The 17,116-nt window shown below is 39.6% G+C and overlaps 1 protein-coding gene across 2 annotated transcripts in view; it reads right to left on the bottom strand.

Moving 5' to 3' along the window:
• The window catches only part of LOC144057714 (CUB and sushi domain-containing protein 3-like), a 566,138-nt gene that overhangs the window by 283,815 nt on the left and 265,207 nt on the right, over positions 1 to 17,116 (bottom strand). For both annotated transcript variants that reach the window (XM_077575584.1, XM_077575583.1), the window contains exons 24-28: positions 15,908 to 16,099; positions 9,683 to 9,809; positions 7,134 to 7,336; positions 3,935 to 4,126; positions 3,156 to 3,294 (exon numbers count right to left, since the gene is read on the bottom strand). In XM_077575584.1, the coding sequence (XP_077431710.1) occupies positions 3,156 to 3,294; positions 3,935 to 4,126; positions 7,134 to 7,336; positions 9,683 to 9,809; positions 15,908 to 16,099 (853 nt within the window). The remainder of the gene's footprint in view (positions 1 to 3,155; positions 3,295 to 3,934; positions 4,127 to 7,133; positions 7,337 to 9,682; positions 9,810 to 15,907; positions 16,100 to 17,116) is intronic.

A 17,116-nucleotide genomic window follows, 5' to 3' on the forward strand; every position in this document is an offset into this window, starting at 1 on the left:
ATTTTTAACATGTTTGGAATTTTAGACAGTGGCTACATTCACACTGCAGGGCATGATGCCCAATTCAGATTTTTTATTAAATCCGATCTTTTTATGTACTGTTCACATTAGAAAAACAAATGTCTAATGTGAACGCGCCCGTGATACGACTCGCATGCGCAAAGAGCACATGTCCAGTGACGTAGACCCAAAATAACGACGTCACGTTGCAGTGTTCACGGAAATATTGCCCCGACTCGCAAGGTTTTACCACCAGCCTAGCCACTGAGGCAAGCGACTTTTATCAGTGTCATATGCAAATTTAGCTGTGCGAACGCACGCTCTCCTGGTTGGATGCTGTCCTCAGCTTCCTCGTGCATCAGTTTTGAATGTGCTGTTTACAAACAGCAACAGAAATCCGTCTGACTTATTTTTACATCTCATCGCCGTTCGTGATGAACCGTCTGCATGGCTAAATTTTTACTATCGCCACACATGTCAACTTTATGCTTCATGTTTCAAGTGTGATTAACTCTTTCACTGCCATTGACGTTTATAGACGTCAAGTAAAAACCTACGGAGCACTGCCAATGACGTCTAAAGACGTCATCCAATTTTTTATTTTTTTTTGAAACGGGTGCGGGCAAGGCTTCCGGAGCTGTGGTGAAGGTTTCCAGCCGGTCTGTTGTGCCTAATGACTATTTTTGGCCCCTAGAGGGCAGCGATGACTCTCTTTTGACAAGATCGGGTGGGCGTCAGTAGAGGCGGAGCTAGAGCGTCGAGCAGGAGATGAGAATGGAAGACAAAGGAAAAATGGCGGCCGGTCGCGAGGAGCTCACGCCCGAGCCGTTTTTTTCAAAGACCAAAAGCATCGCTGAAAGAGCACATTGTTGACGACGATGATCATCATCGATGATGAAGATGAGGGTGGTGACTCCGTGGTTGGGAAGCATTGACGCGGCAGTAGAAGACGTTAGATGGAGCTAGATGGAGGAGGGAACGGGCAATGGCGAGCGTTTGCAAGCAGCTCTACACTTACAAGACGAAAGGCATCGACCAACGCTAAAATAGTACATTGATGACGACGATGATCATCATCGATGATGATGAAGGTGAATCCGAGCTTGACGGCGAAATTGGAACCGCTGACGCGGCGGCTATGACGGTGTCGTAACGCGGAGCACAGCCGAGCACGCACAGGCGGACGTTCGATCGGACGACGGAGAGTGCCCCGAGTCCAATGCATATTCATCGGAGGAAGTGTGTACAGTCTGCTACTTGCTTTTTATTCCCCGGAAAAAAAGGCCGTCAAGAAAGTGTAACGTTTGCACGCAAAACGGACCAATGCGAAAGTGAAAGTAAACTGTTGTGCGAGTCCTGGCGTCTCCTTGCACGCAGGAGAGCGTTACAAAAGGAAAAACTGTATTTGAAACATCCACATAATTGTAAGTAGTACCACAGTTGCACACATTTGTAAATAGTTTGCAAAATTGTTTTGTCAAATTGTAACACTGTTGAATGGAAATAAACGTATTTTGCAATCAAAAAACACTTTTTCATTGTTGGTGAAAGCGTTTTACAGAAGTAAAGCACTATTTAGGTGTTTGTGGCATCATTCATGGACAAAAAGAAGTGTACAATTCACTAGAGTGCATGAAATAACATCGTTTCACAAATAGCTCTTTTTCTCCGTTTTTTGTTTCAAAACATTATAACCATTTTCTATTGTTGATTACTGAAGAACGGAATAAGGGAGAAACAAACTTTTTTTTTCTGATGAAAGCTGAGAGTCCAATCTTTCATTTGGTAGTATGTGGTAGTGTGTTTCCATTGTCCAAACACAACATTTTCTGTGGACCTTGAAAGATCACTCAAAATGCTTAAATTGGCTGGCAGTGGGGACAACCCGTTTCTGAAAACGTCTGGCAGTGAAAAAGTTAAATTAAAGACAAATAAAAAGTTGACACTGTTACTCAAAACAGCTTTGTATTCTCACATGTCAGTAGTCTCCTTTTCAAGCACTCTCTTCTGCCCGCGCAGAGCGCATATCAGGCTTTTGATGACGTATGAATCGGATGTGTGCGCATGAGCGTTCACAGTGCAGATGCATTGCATACATATCCGATTTCTATCCACATACGAAAGAGGCCCAGCTCTGGTGTGAAAAATCGGAATGGTACCGTTCACACTGCATGAAAAAATCGGAATTGAGCTGCAGTGTGAACACCAATGATTGGTGTCACAAACAATAACTTGAAGGGTGTGTTGTGGGGTGTGATGTGTCTACAGGTAGGTGTCAGTAACACCTAGTGCATGCAGTTCCATGCCAGCCTGACATAAAAGTGGGTATAGTTCCGTCAGTCCGTCAACACTGGTGGGCGAAGGTTCGTCAATGACGGATATAATTTTTCGCTAAGGGAATGACGAATGATGGATTGATGATTACAATGCTGTTCAACTTGAGATATTGACGGATTGTCGATGACGGAAGGGTGTCCTGACTGTTGCAGATTGTCGAATGACGGACACTCAAAATTCATTGACACGCCCACCTCTGTATATTTGTAATAATATATATTTATTTATTTATGTTGGCAAAAACCTGAAGTTTGGAGTGCAGCATGTGCACTCTGCAGTAGAATGATTTTTTGGTACAAAACAAGAAAATGTTTAAATGTAACACATTTTACACAAATAAAACATATTAAGACAAATACAATTATTTTAAACACTAATATTGCAAGTTCCTTTTGGATGAAACAAAATTTATTAAATTAGTTATTTTTAATTTTGTAAAAAGGTGCAAATGTATACATTTAAACTACTGAAAAATTTGTAATAATCTTTTATTTTTTTTACGATTATGCTGATTTTGTAATTGTCGAGTGTAATAATTGAAATTGTAATTGAATTTCGATAAATTGCACAGCCCTAATATACTGTAAATAAAGAACAAATAACAAGTCCTCCTTTTCTCCTTCATCCAAGGTACTAAAGGAGAAAATTATTTTAAAGCGTTATTGTCCAAAACTAAGAAAAAATAAGTCTTTAATGACTTTTAATTAAATCCTGAACTTTAATAAGCAGACCAACTGTAACACTGTTTTACAATTCTTGCTGTTATTTGGGAATGATATTTTCAGTGAATAGGTGAACAGTGTAGCAGATTAAAATACCTGATAAAAGCCAAGGAGATGACATAGTCAGAGTGGACAGCAATAAGCCAATCACAGTCTTTACTGTGTGGATAAGGGTGTGGGTAGCTGGGTGACAGGATGAATCCTGAAGATCCTGTCACATTTCCCCCACATGGAGCTTGAGACAAATAAAGAGTCGAGATAAGACATAAGACAGACAGCAATCACACATGTACGTTCATTTCGTCTTTCTATCACAGTGAAAGATTGACTGCAAAAGGAGAACTTGTTGACATTGTCAAACTATATTTAAAATTCTGGATTATACCATGAGTGACAAAATAAGAACAAGATGCACTTCATCTTAAGCACATGAGTCACACTATATGAGCTTGGAACTGCAACGGGGAGACCAAAGACTTTTAGCTCTCATGTAAGACCAGTTTGGCAGTGATTCAAGAACATGTATTTCTTTAGACCTACTTAGTGTAATTATTTGTAATTGCATTGTCGGGTCATTAGCTGTTAAGTCTAATAAAAGAATGTGTAGGAGGGTGTAGTGTGGATTTGTCCACCTTAGTGCTAATTACAGCTCAAACATACCAAAATAGTTTTGTTTGTCCCACAAATCTGCACATATTAGATGCTGCTTTAACCTGGTAAAACAAAAAAATCTCCTCCTTCATGGCTTTCACTTTGATCCCCTGCACTTCAGTTGTCCCCCCTCTCTTTTTACACTACATATCTCTCTATCACTTTTACTCATCTGTCTCCTCTCTGACTCACGCTATCATCCCCACCCCTCCCACCCTTCTCACCAATGCAGCTTGGAGGGCTGGGTTGCCAGTAGTATCTATTTTCCACTTGGATGCAGGTGATTCTGCTCTCCCCCTGCAATTCATATCCCGGATCACAAGAGAAGGTCACAGAATCACTGGGCTCCCGCCCTTCCCCGTTGCGACTGCCATTCATGGGAATACCTGGATCTCTGCAGGCAGTGGCCAGAGAACCTGAGGGGAACACACACACACGGACAAAGATACAGTAAATGTCACATGTGGATTATGCAACTAGAGCAGGCACGTGGGGGGGTGGGGGGGGGTTGCTATGGGTGCCGGGCACATGCCCTTTTGGCACTGATGCCCAAAGTGCCCCTTTGTCCATTTATTTATTTATCTATCTATTTTATATTAAAAATAGTTTGTGAAACTAGTTTTGTTGCCTTTCAAAACTAAAATTCAGCAACATAATTTATATAAAACTAATTATTATTATGTTATCCTTGGATGACGTCATACTACGAAACGCACCCCATTTTGCCAGGTCGCTCGCCACTACACCTGCAGTCGGTAAGTTGGTCTGTTAGTTTGTATTTACGTAGTCTCACTCACAGTAAACAAAAGCCAAGGTCATACAGTAGAATGCAGAAAACTCAAGAAAAACTAATGCCTTTATTTGAAAGATCTTGTAGACATGATCACAGACCAACTACTTATGCGTTTAACACAGAATCTGTCGGAATTTTTAACTCTCGCTAAGAATTTTAATAAAATCTTCCTGAAGACTCCAACTTATAGCATGTACTCAATGATAGTTGATTTGAAATATACTTCAAAATATATGTGGAAAATGCTACATGATTTTTATTTTAATTTTAACTGACAGCTCGTTTTGGGGGGTTTGCGGTAAGAGTAAGGTCCTAATAAGAAACAGGTAGCAGTGTGTTTAGAATTTAGGGGGACAGTGAAGAACAAAAAGAAAAAGAAAAAAAAACAATCACCGTTTTATCAAAAACAAACAATGTAGCTTGCTGAGATGTGCACTAAAGGAAAATCCTAATTGTGTTATTAAAAATGTCAATTTCCTGTACATTTTACATAATCGTTTTTATCCATGTAAATTTGAGGTTTATAAATGATTCTTTGTACACAAATGTCAAAACGTTTTTATGGTGATTGCCATTGGCATTGCAGACAAACAAGAGTTTCATGATGTGTGATTTATTGTTTAGCCATTGTTTCAATTAAGAATTTTACAATGAATAAAACTATATATATATATATATATATATATATATATATATATATATTAATTAGTGCTGTCAAAGTTAAAAGCGTTAACCCATCGATTAATCTAAAAAAAAACATTACATTAATCATGTATTAACACAGATTAATCACTATTCATTTTGACCGCAGATGATCCTTTAGCTTGATAGCGGATGGTTACGTTTAAGGTAGCACAGGTTGTGTTTGAGCAATAAACATACCTACCTGTATTAAGGTAAAGCATATAATACATGTTTGTGTATGACATTCAGAATATTTGTTCATGTCAAAATATTGGGGTCATTTTTTCTTCCCATTATACATTATGCAAGTAATTAACTGATTAGAAAAGGAGGAGAATGAGAGTGTGGAGTGGATCAAAACATGTTGAAGACGTCCTCATAACATTAAATGTAGAAAGAATTAACACATAACAGGTGCTCTTCAAATTTGATGGGCAAAAAATGGTGATTAAAAAGCCTTTTTAATTAGGTGATTAATCACGGACCAGTCTCACAATGACTGCATTGTTGTGTTTTTGTGACTGTATTGTTTTAACTCCAAGTTCCATTAGCATGTGAAAAATTCTCCTCACAGATGATTTTTTTATTTTTTTTGCTGTTACTATTCTGATATCATGTCGATATTTGGCTGTCATTGCAATGTAGTAAGGACACATATTCAGCCACTGGGCAGTGTACATGGGCAAGGTTTTTTCCCCTGTTTTTCTTTACCTGTTAATAAGATTACTATTTTTCTGTACTTTTGTTCTCTCTCGCTCTCTTTTTTGAATTTGTATTTTATAATTTTTCTGTGTGGTAATAAATGTTCAACGTTTACTTCACAATAATATCCTTTTAAAACTCACTTTTCAATATACAAACTTGACAAATACCAAACCAAATGGATTTAAAATAAATGAGCCAGAAAGGATGGAGTAAAAATAAAGGTATGACATTTTACAATTAATGAAGTATAAATAATACACATCAATTAATATTACAAAAAAAAAAGTGCGAAGCAAAGTTCTGTCCAATGAACAACACAAGAAATGAAGTTAAACAGTATATAAACAGCATACAGTATTAATGTAAATAGTATTTTTCTTGAGGCCGTACAAGCTAGTGGAATTCTGAACACAGTTCAAAATTTTGCTAGTAAAAAAAAAATCAATCAATTATACAGATATGAATATGTCACTGAGAAAGCAAATCATAGACGTGAATGTCCAGCCTTTCAGGTACATTTGTAATTTATCATTTATAACAGGAATTTCCCCAGAACAAATAAAAATAGCTCAAGTTTATTTGAATTACAGACCTATATCTCTACTCCCACAGCTTTCCAAAATATTGGAAAAATTGTATGCGACAAGATTAAATACAATTATAGATAAGTAGAAAATTTGAAGTAATAGCCAATATGGGGGTCTCTCCAATCGCTGCCTGCATGAAAAATGTTCTTCTTCCTGGGGCGGAGCATAACATACAATAATTGAGAAGCACTGCTTGAAAGGGATATTTTTCAACAGTAAAAAGGTAAGATTTTGTTTATAATTAATGTGATAACGTCATTATTTTTCATGAACATTTAATACCTTTAAAATCTAATTTTGCCACATGCTGTCGACTGAAGATGACATCACTTGTGCTGGGAAAACATCATGGCTCAGCAAACCCAGAAAACAGGTGAGACGTGATTGGTCGTTATCTATTTCCTCAGCACAGGTGATGTAATCTTCAGTCAACGGCAAATGGAAAGTGTGTTTTTATATGTATTAATTATACATGGAAAATAATGAAATTATCAAATTAATTCGAGACAAAATATTAACTTTTTAATGCTGAAAATAGCTCAGTTAGTCAAGTATCCTTTAAAGGTGACCATACCTAGTTCTAAAAATGGTTACAAGCATATTAAGAGAAATTAGTACAATGTCTTCTACTAAGAAGAAAAGAAGAAAACTCACTGGTGAAGTCAATGGCAAATCCAGACTTGGTGATGTAAAAGTCAGTTTCAAACTGAATGGTGACCACATTGAGGGTAGAGTGAATTCCCTCAGGCAGCAGTGAGCCGCTAACATCTTTCAGAGACATTTCGTTTTCTGGAGGCCCATCCCACACCTTCAGAATATCATGGGATGCCTCCGTGTCGAAAGCGAGAAACTGGAGGCTGTAAGAGGCAGGAAAACAATGGGGTTAGAGTGACTCCAATTATTTCACTTGATTTTGGATAACGGCTGCAAGAACAAATTCATAAAATCCCTAAAAATTAACAATTAAAAATGTTGGCAAGGAATATCATTATTGATTTAATGTGTCACACAAATATTCCGTCAGTCACCCACTGCATCGCGATGCAACATGACAACGTATTTTTTAAACAATGTATGACTGACTATCAAATTATGTTTGCTCTGCCAAGACTTCAACTACATTTCGGTTTCATTGTCAAAGGTATTTTTCTTTCCTTGCAGATGTAGTGCTTTCTCAATAGTATTTTTTTTCTTGATTCGCATATTCTGACATTCAATGAAAGTGAGGCAAACAAGATCAGTTTTTCATTTACCATATTTTCATGACTACAAGGCACACTTAAAAGTTTTACATTTTCTCAAAACAGTGCGTCTAATAGTGAGGTGTGCCTTTTGTGTGCACTGAGTTTTAACATCTGTAAATGTTGTGCGACTTTGGTAAGAGCTCCCGCTTGACTGTCTGTGTGGGAGCATTTCTGCCGACAAATTGCTTATATACAGGAAATCTGGTGTCTTGACCAAACAGCATACCCGTCGGCGTAGCATACCTTGCACTTCTGTGCATGGGCTGTAGGAAACAGGTCATGCACAGTAGGAACAGGTTAGGTGTTTGGTTGAGTTTAGGGTGAGGCTACAGATAGAGTTTACTATACGGGTATGCTAATCTGACAGAAAACCGACCCTGGTTGAGGACTGGCAGGCATGAGAACCCGAAAGACTCAACTAAAATATGACGTGAGTCTTTCAGTTTCTCATGCCTGCCAGTCTTCAACAAGTGCCGGTATACTGTACTGTACTGTAGATACTGTAAGATACAGTTTGCTCTCTGCTTTTCGCTTCATGGAACTGCTAGAGTGAGTTACGCCACAATTTGTGAATGGATTGTGCATGCTTGGGCTAAACATGTCTGCTTGCACTGGCGTGCACAGGAGCTGGTGCTGACACCCTTGCTCTTCTGCCCTCTTTTAAAAAAAAGTGCCATTTGTAAAGTTATGTTTTTGTTTGTTTGTTTTTTAAATAAGCAGTTTACTGAGGACAGGTCAATGTTAACACAATCTTTTAGAAAAGATGCACAATTAAACGTGTGTGTGTGTGTGTGTGAGGGGGGGGGGGGGGTGGGTTGCCAATTGCCTGTGAAAAAATACCATTTTGCCTTCTAGTAATGACAACGGTCAGTCTTATTCATGCTCATGCCCTTGGTCTGTTTGGTTACAATTGGTCTATTTATTGACTAATTGTATCATAATGCCTAGAAAGGAGAGTCTGAAAAGGGAAAAAAGAAAAGGAGCAGCTAAGGGAAGCATCTTTCTGCTCTCTTAGGCTACGCTACGTTCACACTGCAGGCCTTAATGCTCAATCCCGATTTTTGGGTGAAATCCGATTATTTTGAGTAAGCGATCACATTACATATTAATTGCGACCTCAGTCTGCCTGCTGTGTGAACGTTATGCATCCCCAAAGTGACCCTCATGTGCAGGAGACAACACAAAGTCACTCACGATGTGTTTGCGGAAGTAAATACGTATGGTCCAGCGTGTCACAGCCACAGACTTCTATAAGTCTGTCGTTGGGGCTCATATTTTTACCATCTCATGTCTACAGAGGAGTGATGCAGGAGTAGGTAGAAATAATATTTTGCGAAAATGAGGCGAGCCTGTTCAGCGCCTCATCTCATGGAGACCTCTCCTTTTTTCTCTCCCTAACGATGACGTCACGCCATTACCGCGCGTAATAAATGAGCCGTCTGCGTGGCTAAATTAATAATATCACCACCACAAAAGTCATCTTTATACTTCATGTTTCACGTGGGATTAAATTAAAGTCAAATCTAAAGTCACAAAATGTTACTCAAAAGAGCTTTGCCGATTCCCGTACGTCTCACGAGCCACGGATGCGTCAAGCATAAATCAATCCTAATGCCCCCGCCCGCGCAGAGCGCCTAATGGACTTTTGATGACATTGAGGTCGGCTGTATGCGACCTGGCCATTCAGACTGCAGTCGCATTGCAAAAATTTGGATACGTATCTGATCTAGGACCACATATGAAAGTGACCATTCAGACTGACAAAAAATGCAGATACAGGTCACATTTGGGCAAAAAAATCTGATCTGGGTTGCATTTGCCTGCAGTGTGAACGTAGCCTTAGATGAAACCAAAGACACATGAATATGAAAGTTATGTGTGTGTTAAACACAGAAATAGCACCCGTAGATGAGCCTTATGGTCCTGAAAATATAGTACTGTATTACCAACTGGTGTTACCTGACAATATTTCCAGAGTTGACCTCAATAGTCCATGTGCACCTCAGGTTGTTGTCATAGGGAAACGGGTAACCAGGTGAAAGTATGCGCCCTGAAGATTCTCCCTTGAAATTGCCACCACACTCCGCTAAATGCACACACACACACACACACACACGCACACACACACACACACACACACACACACACACACACACAAATGTATATTTATTGATGAATTAATAATGATTGATTAATTAATTAGTTAATTAATCAAAATGTATACTTTTTAAGATAATAGAATGCCTTTTTTTTCATTATACACTTGTAGATCATAAAGCAGCTCCTTCTGTAATGCAAGCATGTGTTAATACTAAAATACTAAAATAAATACATAAATAAAAGGCCACCCTTTTCTCTGATTAGTTTTTTTGCACATTTTTGGCATTCTCTCGATGAGCTTCGAAAGGTAGTCACCTGAAAGAGTTTTCCAACACTCTTTAAGGAGTTCACAGACATAAGAATGCCAAAACTATGCGAAAAAGTAACCAGAGCAAAGTAAAGTAAAAAGATATATGCATGTGTGTGTGTTTGTGTTTATATATATATATATATATATATATATAGAGAGAGAGAGAGAGAGAGAGCTGTTGATTACATTTTCTAATCAGATTAATCACATTTTAGAATTTTAATCAGATTAATCACATTTTAGAATTTTAATCAGATTAATCACATCTGCGAATTTTGATTAATCACGATTAATCGCTTAACAAAAAGTTTTTTTTATCAACATTTTTTCCCGTCAAATTTGAAGAGTGTTAATTATTTTGACATTTAATGTTATAAGGACTTATTTATCATTTTTTGATCCACTGCTCACGCTCATCCTCCTCTTTTTCTAATCAGTTAATTATTTGCATTATTTAAAATGGGAAAAAAATGACCCCGATATTTTGACATAATTATAAATGTGATACGCAAAGATTTATTAAATGCTTTACTTTAATGCATTTAATTATGTTTATTGCTCAAACACAATCTGTGCTACCTTAAACATAGCCATTCACTGTCACACTAAAAGATCATCAATGGTCAAAATTAATAGTGCAATTAATCTGCGTTAATTCATGATTAATGCAATATATTTTTTGTGATTAATTAATCAGTTAACGCTTAATAAAAATTCTAAAATGTGATTAATCTGATTTTAAAAAATTATCGTTGGACAGCTCTAATATATATCCATCCATTTATCTATCAATCCTTCCATCTTCTACAGTTTATCCGAGGTCAGGTCGCGGAGGCAGCAGCTTTAGGTAAAATGCCCAGACTTCCCTCTCCCCAGCCACTTCAACCAGTTCCTCCGGTGGGGAAGGATCTCATCTCTAACCCGGAGAGAGCACGCCACCCTTTTCCGACTGAGGACCATTGTCTCGCATTTAGAGTTGGTGATTTTCATCCCAACCTCTTCACACTCAGCTGCGAACCGCTCCAGTGAGAATTGGAGATCACGGCTTGATGAAGCCAACAGCACTATGTCATCTACAAAAAGCAGAGATGCAATGCTGAGGCCACCAAACCGGACATCGTCAATGCCTTGGCTGCGCCTAGAAATTCTGTCCACAAAACTTATGAACAGAATTGGTGACGAAGGGCAGCCTTAGCGGAGTCCAACCCTCGCTGGAAACGAATTAGACTTATTGCCGGCAATGCGGACCAAGCTCTGGCTCTGGTCGTACAGGGACCGCATAGCCCGTATCAAGGGGCTCGGTACCCTGTATTCCCGAAACACCCCCCATAGGACTCCCCGAGGGACCCGGTCGAACGCCTTCTCCAAGTCCACAAAACACATGTAGACTTGTTGGACGAACTCCCATGCACCCTCGAGGACCCTGCAGAGGGTGAAAAGCTGGTCCATTGTTCCATGGCCGTGACAAAAACCACACTGCTCCTCCTGAATCCGAGATTCGACTTCCCGATGGACCCTCCTCTCCATCACCCCTGAATAGACCTTACCAGGGAGGCTGGGGAGTGTGTCCCTCTATAGTTGGAACCCACCCTCCGTTCCCCCTTCTCTTAAAGAGTGACCAACACCCCGGTCTGCCAATACAGAGGCACTGTCCTCGAAATCCACGCGATGTTGTAGAGGCGTGTCAACCACGACAGCCCCACAACATCCAGAGCCTTTAGGAACTCTGGGAGGATCTCATCCACCCCTGGGGCCCTGCCACCGAGGAGCTTTCCAACCACCTCAGTGACTTTGAACCACGAGATAGGAGAGTCCACCGCAGAGTCCCCAAACTCTGCTTCCTCAAAGGAAGACGTGTTGGTGCTCAGCAGCACCCCATCTCCACGATACACAGTGTTGATGGTGCACTGCTTTCCCCTCCTAAGACGCCGGATGGTGGACCAGAATTTCCTCGAAGCCATCCGGAAGTCGTTTTCCATGACCTCACTGAACTCTTCACATGTCCAAGTTTTTGCCTGAGAGACCGCCGAAGCTGCGTTCTGCTTGGCCAGCCGGTACCTGTCAGCTGCCTCCGGAGTCCCACAAGCTACAAAGGCCCAATAGGACTCCTTCTTCAGCTTGACGGCATCCCATCGGGTTTGAGGATTGCCGCGACAGGCACCAACCACCTTATGGCCACAGCTCCGATCGGCCGCCTCGACAATGAAGGCGCAAAACATGGCCCATTCGGACTCAATGTCCCCCGCCTTCTCTGGTACAAGAGAGAAGTTCTGTCGGAGATGGGCATTGAAACTCTTTCTGACGGGAGATTCCGCAAACGTTCCCAGCAAACCCTAACAATATGTTTGGGTCTGCCAGGTCCGACAGTATCTTCCCCCACCATTGGAGCCAACACACCACCAGGTGGTGATCAGTTGACAGCTTCGCCATCTCTTCACCGCCGCAAATCTGATGACACAACTACAAAGTCGATCATAAACTGTGGCCTAGGGTGTCCTGGTGCCAAGTGTACATATGGATACCACTATGTTTGAACATGGTGTTTTTTATGGACAATCCATGAGGAGCACAGCAAGTCCAATAACAAAACACCACTCGGGTTCTGATCAGGGGGGAAGGGGGGTGGCGTTCCTCCCAATCACGCCCCTCCAGGTCTCACTGTCATTCCCCACGTGAGCGTTGAAGTCCCCCAGCAGGACGAGGGAGTCCCCAGATGGAGCGCTCTCCAGCACACCCTCCAATGACTCCAAAAAGGATGGGTACTCTGAACTGCTGTTTGTCAGGACCCGTCTCCCCAACGTACAGGCACCAAGCCCGAGGGCAATAAGTATGCCCACAGCTGCTCTGCGCCTATCACCGTGGGTAACTCCAGAGTGGAAGAGAGTCCAACCCCTCTCGAGAGGTGACATTCCATGTCCCAAGAGCCAGCTTCTGTAGCCGAGGATCGGTCCGCCAAGGTCCCCGCCCTTGATTGCTGCCCATCCCACTACGCACCCGACCCCTTTGGCCCCTCCCACCGGTGGTGAGCCCATGGGAAGGGGGACCCACGTTGCCTCTTCGGGCTGAGCCCGGCCGGGCCCCATGGGTGTAGGCCCGGCCACCAGGCGCTCGCCAACGAGCTCCGCCTCCAGAGAGAGGCCCTGGTAACCCATGTCCGGGCAAGCGAAGCAACTTTTTTTTTTTTTTTTTTTACTCGTCATAGGGGTCTTTTGAGTCGTGCTTTGAGTCGTGCTTTTTATACATATATATACAGTATATATATATATATATATATATATATATATATATATGGGGGGCTCTTGTTTTTTGTTACATAGTGTGGCCAACATTTCGGCGCCAACCCATCCATGTGGGGCCATTTTGCTGGGCCCCACAAGCTTAGACCTCTTTTTGAGGGTCAGACTTGGTTTTAGAGTTTAATTTGAATTGGGTTATGGTTGAGGTTAGGGTAAGGAATAGAGGTAGGCAATCATTTTTTATGGTTGAGGTGTTAGGGTAAAGGACTAGGAAATGCATTATGTCAATAAGATGGCCCCACAAAGATAGTAAAACAAACTGGTAATAATTTTGAACATTCAACACACAATCAAAGTTCATAATTAATATTGACCCTTCAGCTATTAGTTAGCGTTAAAAATGCTCAAATTCAATAATCAAGTGTTTCCACAAGGTTCACCAATTTTAGTTTTTAAGACTTAAAAAACCTTTTGAGAACAATGAAGGAAATTTAAATCCTAATGTGTGTTACAAAATTCATCAAACTGCCTAATTTAAAGAATTTAAGTCGTGACCTTGATGCACTAAACAACAGGGGGGGAAAATAGTGTGACTACAGTATGACAAGTTTTTCCTTCTGAATGTGTCATTTACAGTTGTGTTCACAATAATTGTGTAAAATTAAAATTTGATTGAATGGCTGTAATGTAAGTGCTGCAATACAAATTATTTGTTGGGCTTGTAAAGTTGTAATACATTTAAATAAGTCAACAACAGTCCAGTAGTTAAAGCAAAAGAGTTGTCCACCGGAGACCAGTGTTTAAATTCTGGTTGTGACAGATTTAGATGCTCTATTCTCATGTGTCATATGTCTTGTTTGTTATCGATGCTTGTACTGCAAAACTCGTATAGCTCAGACTACCAGAGACAAATTCCTTTTATGTTTTCTACATACTTGGCCAATAAAGATGATTCTGATTCTGAAATACAATGTGTTTATTGTTGCTAGAGAGAGAGAAAAGATTCAGTAATTCTGTGAATTTAAGATCTAGGAATTTAAGATAAGAGCCTTTGAGAACAGAAATGTGTCACAGAAGGAGGAATCAATTCTGAGGCCAGTACTTTTTCTTCATTGTGTGAATGATATTACAAGTATTTTGAAATTATTAAAATGTATTTTGCTTGTAGATGACATTATTTACTGACTTTTTTATTGACTTTATTTTATTTTTGGATAAATATATATAATATATTACAAGTAATACAGAAACAGTTTAAGAATATTGTGAAGTGGTTTAACGCCAACAGACTATGTATAAATATTAGTAAAACCAGATTTATGATTTTTAGTTGTAGAAATATAGATGTTTGAGCAACACTGACAGTGCAAGGTATATAAATAGAAATGACTAATGAAATTAAGTTTCTAGGTATTATTATTGATGAACATTTAACATTGAAAACGCATATAGATATGTCAAATTTAAAGTATCCCAAACTGTAGCTGTTCTACACAAGGTTAAAGAATCTTTGAACAAGAATGCTTTCTTATTGTTATATAATTCATTGATTATTCTATACCTGACCTATTGCATTGAAGTATGGGGTTGTGCTGGCAAAACCTACACCGAACCCATATTTCTTCCACAGAAACGTGCTATTCGTGTCATTTTTGGATGTGGATACAGAGATCGCACTAATCCAATATTTATGCGACTAAAAACTTTAATATTTAATGAATTGATGGAATTTAACCGCCTTAAAATAATGTATAAAGCCTATCATGAAAGTTTACCAATTGACATGCAAATCAAATTAAAAAAAAGGGAGCGTGAGTACGAATTAAGAGTCAAGTTATTGTTAGGAACAGATATTTTTTCCAAACCTTAATACAGAACAAACGAAAAGAACAATGTATTTAAACTCAAAATGCCATTTAGTGGAACAATATGGATTATAAAACTAAATCATCTCAGTCTATTTGTATTTTTTTTTTTATGTATAAAAGCAAAATTACTGGAAAAAAAAAAAATAGGTCATGCAGTTGAATTATTTTGTTGAATTGTTAAATTGAAAGCGTCTTGAACGTCTGCTGCAATTTATTTTGTGTTGCTCATTCTTTTTAAAGAGTGATTTTTTTGTTTTATTGAATTGAACTGCAAAAAAAATACTGGGTGTTGATTCAATGTTTATTATTATTTAAACTTGGTTTCCGTCCCCCACTTAGTTTCCTAATCCTACCTAAGTCCCTGTACTGATGGATTCATGGGGTGAAATGCCTATAATACATGCCCAAGAAATAAGAAACAGCAAGAGTAAACAGTCGCACAAGATCATCTAGTCACAAAGGATTACTGAATCCTTGACACAATGACAACACAGTTCAATCAATTTAAAGTATCATCAGCACGGGTGATATTATATTGAGCTAAACTTTAACGAGTATACTGTAGGTGTGCATTGCTAATATTGTATCTGCCTTGAATAGGAGTGCATAGACAGTAAACCTGCACTGCAGCAGAATGACAGTGAGACAAAAGGTAGGTAGATGGGCTTACCTATACATGATGGTAGGCTGTTGTCCCACGCCCTTCTCTCTCCTGTCATACATTTGAGTATGCCACTGCCGTGCAGGGTGTAACCTTGGTCACAGCCATATGAAATTGCACTTGCAGCAAAGTGACCCTGGTCACTGACTTTAAAGCCAAATTGTGGCACACCAGGTTCATCACAATGGGTTAGTTCAAAACCTACAGGAGTGATATTGAGAAGCAGAGTAAAAATAACAAACATGGCAACATACATATGTGACAGATTTTTTCATAACCAATCAAATCAACTTTTTTTCTTCTATGTCTGTGTTGTTAATAGGCATTGATTGCCATTTGACAAGTAATTACCCATTCTATTAATTCAGTCCTAGACAAATTAGAATTATGTTCACAATTATAGGGAAATTAAAGGGGGGCATTTAGTAATGTATATTGTGTCTATACTTCAAACTCTATACTTAGAGATCACCCATCCATCTTCTTGACACCATTCCTCATTAGTGTTGCGAGTGAGCTGGAGCCTATACCCACTGACTATCAGCAGAAAGCTAGATATACACTGCCTTCCATAATTATTGCCACCCCTGGTTAAGTTTTCTTTAGCTTCTAATTAATTACCTTCCACCCCCACTTCCCCCCACCCAGACTCCACCTCCACCCCGACCCTCAAAATCAGTGATTCTTAACCATTGGGCCACTAGATGGCGATCGTGGCAACAATTTTAACACATTACTTTTCTCCATGCCTAATATTTAAAGTCTGCAGGTAGTACATAATTCTGGAGCAAAACTCCTGACAAAAACAAGAAAGTTAAAACATTTTATGCCGACAATGGCCAACTTGCATTGACTCCCAGACTTGAGATACGATTTCAAGGTTTTATCTAATCTTAACATATTACACGGCTTAGCACTTTCTTATCTTTCTGACTTGGCAGTACCATACTTTCCGTCCTGAAACATTTGCTCAAAACATTTTGGTAATCCCAAGAGCAAAAATAAATCAGAAGATTATATTCAGGCTCCATTGCAGCCTGGTCATCCTGGAAGGGGGATTCCCACCTGTGGTCATTTCTCAAGTTTTTTTTTTTTTTTTTTCACATGAGGTTTTTGAGTTTTTCCTAACCCTCTTGGGGGTTTAGATCAGGGGATGTCATTAATATTTGTCAGTTGTGGGCCTGGAATGCCCTTTGGGACTCTTTCTGTGATTCAGGG

This window comes from Vanacampus margaritifer, chromosome 9 (genome assembly GCF_051991255.1).
Source record: "Vanacampus margaritifer isolate UIUO_Vmar chromosome 9, RoL_Vmar_1.0, whole genome shotgun sequence".
Classification (NCBI taxonomy): Eukaryota; Metazoa; Chordata; class Actinopteri; order Syngnathiformes; family Syngnathidae; genus Vanacampus; species Vanacampus margaritifer.